At 40.5% G+C, this 6162-nt stretch overlaps 1 protein-coding gene across 1 annotated transcript in view; it reads right to left on the bottom strand.

Moving 5' to 3' along the window:
* DSG2 (desmoglein 2) overlaps positions 1-6162 on the bottom strand; it is a 37224-nt gene that overhangs the window by 6328 nt on the left and 24734 nt on the right. Inside the window, exons 7-12 of the mRNA XM_019473743.1 lie at positions 5336-5470; positions 5005-5190; positions 3746-4005; positions 2719-2861; positions 1814-2041; positions 292-522 (exon numbers count right to left, since the gene is read on the bottom strand). Of these exons, the coding sequence (XP_019329288.1) occupies positions 292-522; positions 1814-2041; positions 2719-2861; positions 3746-4005; positions 5005-5190; positions 5336-5470 (1183 nt within the window). The remainder of the gene's footprint in view (positions 1-291; positions 523-1813; positions 2042-2718; positions 2862-3745; positions 4006-5004; positions 5191-5335; positions 5471-6162) is intronic.

Consider the following 6162-nt stretch of genomic DNA (forward strand, 5'->3'; position numbering starts at 1 on the left):
AGGAGAGGTGTTCCATCCCCCTGATCATTTTCGTGGCCCTCCTCTGGACTTGCTCCAAGATGTCCGTGTCTTTCTTATGCTGAGGGCTCCAGAGCTGGACGCAGTACTCCAGGTGGGGTCTCACCAGAGCAGAGTAGAGGGGCAGAATCCCCTCCCTCGACCTGCTGGCCACGCTTCTTTGGATGCAGCCCAGGCTGGCCTTCTGGGCTGCGAGCACACATTGCTGGCTCATGTCCAGCTTATGAGAAACAATTAATATGAGAAACAGGTTAATATGAAACAATTACTTACGCAGCAAAAGTAAAAACGCCAAGATGATTAGCGCAACTGCTCCTGGTCCCAGACCCACAGACTTAGCGCCAATAACTCTCTCTTTGCATGCGCTGCCATCCACACACTCACAAACAGTCAGTTGCAGAGACTGTGCTCGAGTACAACTGAACCCTTGGAAATCCTTTATGAGGATGGGAACTTCAGTTATGCCCAGCTTCAGGTGTTGTGGTACCAGCTGTATGCTGGTGCCTGAGGCAGAAAAAGAAAAGACAAACAAGAAATGAGTGGGGAGAAAGTTGACTCCTGTAAACTAAGGGAAATAAAACCTTCACAGCCTGCTAACAAGCCCCTTCCAGTTAAGTCCAGCCAATGCAATGGAATTAAGTTTAATTAGCTGCTGCTACAGCGTATGTGCTCTTATTTTTATCAAGTAATTCATGCTGGTAACAAAGCAGCCGTGCTCACTTGCAGTCTCAGATAATTGCGAAGAGTTTCATACCAGCAGGGACTTACCACGGAAGACAGCCCAACCGTCTATATAGTGCTAAACTTCATGTCATCTGGATAGCTAAAGGCTGAATTCACAAAAATCCAGCTTCAGTCTTTAGAAGATTAATCTGTTGCAGGCCACAGGCAGAGATGGGGGAGCCAACATACCACCTGCTCCTGCGGCCGTGTCATGTCAAGGACACAACTAGGCAAGAGATGCCCAGGTGATGTTCCCAGCTGGGGAACGCCACCCTATTTGGGAAAGCTGTGATCCCTACAATTAGTGCTAGTCTGGCTGCAAGCAGGGTGAGGAAAGGTAAGAAGATTCCTTCTTGGTCCTAAACCTGGCCATTAGGATGCCTCTGCTGATTGCTTTGCAGTGTTACGCTGTAGGATTACGGAGGACAGAATAATGAGTCTGAGAAGAAAAAAGTGTTTTCTGGTGCCTTCAATCTACCTGAAGCATTTCCTTCACGCATTTCCCAGGCTTATATGCACAGAAATGGAAGAAGAAAATGCTCATGTCATTTTGAAATACTCATTAAAATGATTTCTGATTTCTGACTTATTTTTGATCCTACCGTGCTGGACAATCTTAGGTTACACTGTATTTCCCCTTTTCAAGGCCCACTGTGCAGACAGATTTATTTATTTATTTGTAAGTTAGAGCAACTGCAGCCAGTAACACAACCATAGCTCCAAGCTCAGTTTTAACAAAAAGCATCCTCCATCCCTGCATGCTTTTTGTGGAAAGATGGGAATGGCTTGATACCAGCATTACCCATGAAATCCTGGTCACCACATATGGGTCATCAAGGTAGGCAAAGATGGTCCAACTGAGGGAAGGCGACAGGCCCTAGAAGACATGACTGTGCTTTTATAGCCATTAGAGAGAAGGGAGCGGAACGCGAGTGGTATGTCTTCATGCCTGACTCCATATATACGGTTTTTTTTGGTCTGGTTCAGCCAAACTGTCAGTTTGACTAGAATTAACAAATTACAACACTAGGACTCCAAAGAACTGAAAGTAATTAAAAATGTATTTTCTTACCATTTCTGGATGCAATTATCCATTTTTTTGCTGTCCCTTCTGGCTCATCAATGACAGTAAAACTGAAAGGATCACTGTTTGGGTAACCATCCAAATCATTAGCTGTAACATCAACTAATTTTGCATCTGAACACACAGTCTGCTTAGGGTTCACAATAACTGGGCAGTTATCATTCTCATCTTTAACTTGAATAATGACTGTGCCGGTGACCGTTTTCTTAGGAGAATCTAAGATTTTAAAATACGAAAAATCAAATTGATTTGAAAAGTGCAAAAATACAATCTTAAAATAAAAAAAACTTAGCATTTTCCAAAACACAAACATTGCTGAAATAAGTTGAAAGAGCTCTCTCCCTGGGGCTTATGGGAGCAGTATTTCATTCCTAATGTTAATAAACATATTGACAAAGTTCTTCTGACTGCAAGTTGTTTTACTATTTTGACTTAGAAAAAAAATACGCATTTCCTGTGTTTGGTTACACAATAACATGCAGATTATGAAAGAATTTTAACTGGATACACGAGAAGTTCAGGGAGTCTTTCTTGCTTAGCATTCAAGAAAACTTAGGGCTCTGAAGTCTGTCGATTGGCATACTGAGGTACTGGCAATTTCCACCTTGACAAGGGATGTTCCTATCAGACTTGTTCTTTGCAAAACTTTTACAAGAAGTTCACCTGCATCTAGTCAGAGAAACGGGCACCTTGGGAACCCATTCCAAGGTTCATCCTATTTCAACGAGTTACCTGTGTCTCTCCTTCAAATACAGAGCCTATGGGAAACTGTACTAGGCGCCTAACTTTTAGGCAGTTAGAGATAGGGAAGTTAAAACCAACTAGAGTTGTAGAAAGGCAAACTAAACCCTAAACAAACCAATTAGTGTGAAAACAAAACCCTCTCAACTTACCAGTAGTTACACCCAACATGGTGATAGTGTAGGTACCATTTACCACATAAGACGACTCATAATCGAGGTTTTTGGCAAGTCGGATTTCACCTGTGACTGAGTCTACTGTGATCCAGTTTGCTGTATCTCTTCCTTTCATGTATCTGATTAAAATTGCATATAAAGATGTACTCATTTATAATGAGGAAAACAACCATCAGCGGAAAAAGCAGCTTCACAGTATGTTTACTCTTCTAAAGCAGAGACCAAATCCCTAGGTCTGAGGTCTGACATTCCTGCCACTGGAATTGCTTTCAACTATAAACCTAAGATTTTAAGCCTACCCTGAATGTTGAAACCTACTTTTCCCTCTAGAGCCAGGATTTACGTGTGGAGGCATTATAAAAAGTAAACTCAGAGAGTGAGACCAGAGCAGGAGAGGGAGCTGTGCTGCCGGTTGTGGTCCTCTTCCTCCATCCCTGCTCCCAGCAAAAGCTGAGCAGCAGCCACCCGGGAGAGACTGTATGACAGGCGTGGGGGACAGGGGTCCACCGCTGGGTATGCAACTCTGCTGGTCTGCACCATTTGTAAAAGCCACGGTAGTGGATCAACAGCATTTTATCTGAAGAGCTACGATTCAAAATCTAAATACACACACACACACACACGCAGACTTATCTACTTTACACCCCTTTCTGTCCAATTGGTAGATGTTTCTGAGTATTTCTTCCTAATGTTTCTGCAGACGATGAAGTCAGATGCGTAAATCTACTCTCAAAAGTAGACAGGCATGACAAACAACGTGCAAGCACGGACAATTTCAGCACAAACACTCATGTCTCACCATATATGACCAAACAAGTAGGATTTTCAAGTCAGCTATTTTCTGCATAATAGAATATTGAAGATGATGATGTTGTTTTAGGCGTGAATTATGCCTAGTAGAAAATGATTGCCTCTAAAATTATTTCAGTTCAATATACACATTTTCACAGTAAGATGTGATTTCTAACGTACTCAGTTATGATGGTTATAAAAAGATTCTTACATAATGTTCTCTGCTATTTTTCCAGTGTCTTCATCATAGGCTTGATACTGTCCAATAATCTGTCTTATCCGCAGTTTCTCACTTGCTTCAATAATTTTTGTGCCACCGGGGAATATAGGGCCTTCCCGCACATTAATCACATTAATTTTGATTGGAATTGTTTGTGCTTTATAACTGTGTTTAATTGACTTGTGGAACTCTGCTTTGTTTGTAACAACAATGCCCAAGTTTAGGCTTTGCATTTTTTCATAATCCAGTTCCTAGAGCAATAAAAAAAAAAAAATCACTCAGAATTTGACAGAACCTGATATCTAGACAACATTCATACATTTAATATTTAAATAATACTGTAGCATCCTTATTTAAATAATAATATCCTTAATTAAATAATAAGGATGCTACGGTGCACAGAAGAACTGTAGGTTAACATGTTACTCTCAATACATAATGCTTCAACTCTTTAAAAGTACATAAGGAAGATTACTCTTCTTATTTTTAATGGATGGCACCATAGGTATGTCTTTATATTATTGAATTTAAACTAATTTAAGGTAGGTGCAATGGGTCCTACCCACATATTCTGTCCTTACTTTCAGTGAATCAGTGCTCAATATTACTTGGCTCTTCCAATTTTTTTTTTTTTAAAACAATTGATTTACTTAATAATGCTTATCAATTTTTTACAATTATCAGTTTTCAGATACGGAAACCAGAGCAGAAAAAAAAAAAAGAAAAGAGGTACTTAGGGCACTATGCATCTTCAGTTCTTGTGGACTAAAGGGGACTGAAACTCATAAAACAGAAATTTCAATTTATGGAAAATATTTTCATCATTTCAATTTATGGAAATTCATAAAATAGTCTGTAGCCCATGGCTCATGGAGTAGGTGTTGCCTGCAACATTTTCTGTGGCCATGGAAAATAAAGAAATTTAAACTGAGACCGGCAAGGAGAGAAAAAATATGGGCAATTTTACAGCGTATCTGTTAGCACTGTTGCCCAACGACAAGGAGAGTTTGGGGACTTCTGCCCCACTAGATATATTTGAGATCACACAGAATGTAAATGGTAAACCTGGACAAAATTATTATTTTGCACGGAATTATTGAATACACCAACAAAGAGTATACCAAAGGAGGAGTGTCCACCATGTAAATTTACAGTTTACATACTGACTGAATATAAATAATTTGTACGTCAACTTAAAGGCAATAAATTATTCTAATATTTAAAGAAGACTCTCTAAAGAATATACGAACCTTCACAAGAGTCAAAATTCCTTCATTTGTTTGGGTATTTGTTACTATACGAAAAAAGCCGCCTTCATTACCAGAAACAAATGAAAAGTTCGCCAACCAGTTATCAGAAAACTCTTCATCTTTGTCAAATACTTTTATTCGCAGAATTTCCACATTTGCTCTGTTTTCTTCAATGCTTCCTTCAAACTGCAATTGAAAAAAACCCTTCTTTAAAAAGATGTCATGATTTACCTCATTTCACCAGTGCAAGAAAGCTTGCACAACTTCGTATTAAGCAATGGGATACTGACAGGTGTAGGAACATGCCAAATAATGTGATAAATGTACTTACTGCACGACTTTCAACCACAGGCAGATTGTCATTGACATCCAAAATCTTGATTTTCAAAGAACATGTTGCAGCATTCCCACCTAATTCACCACCACGGTCTTTTGCTTCCACCACCAAAGAATAGTTACTTTGTGCCTGTCACAACAAGAAAAAAGCGTTTAAACCAAGCTAAAAATTTTTCCTCTTCTGTATTATCTTTATTAGATTTTGGTAATGCCTCTCGTGGCCAATTACAACTCCTCTTCTCTCTAGCTAGTAGTAGATCTCACACACAACTACAGGCTCTGCTGGAATAGAGCTGAGGCTTTGAAAAGGATTTAGGAATTTTGCATCTCCCCCACAAAGAGTTAGACTGTACTTATATGGCAAATGAAAAAATTTCAGTGGCCATAAATAGGGACATGACCTGCATGTCGGGACAGGGCTGGAGGCAGAGATGTTGCCCTCAGCTGCACAGCTAACATCCAGATCACCATCTGCTGGCCAGTGAAAATTCATGCAAGCACAGGTAAAGTTGCTGGTAATGTGTGCCTTTCAATGCTGTTTCACAGCAGCACCCACCCTAACTCTTTGCACCGTGATTTGCGTAGCAGGCTACAAAAACCTGGATGCAGTCAGCAGCTTTGCAGATGGTGATCTGGTTTGTCTTTGCCATATGCTCTCCAGCACAGAGAAATGACCCCTTGCTTTATGTAACTGCTGCCCTGTCTGCATGGGAGGGACAGAAAGCAACAGCCATCGGGCTGGTGCTGTGCTAGAGAGGTGACGGGGAAATACAACCTTGATCCCGTCACTCCCCCCCCCCCGCCCCAAACGCTCAAAAAAAA

This window comes from Aptenodytes forsteri, unplaced genomic scaffold (genome assembly GCF_000699145.1).
Source record: "Aptenodytes forsteri isolate BGI_AS27 unplaced genomic scaffold, ASM69914v1 Scaffold23, whole genome shotgun sequence".
Taxonomy (NCBI): Eukaryota; Metazoa; Chordata; class Aves; order Sphenisciformes; family Spheniscidae; genus Aptenodytes; species Aptenodytes forsteri.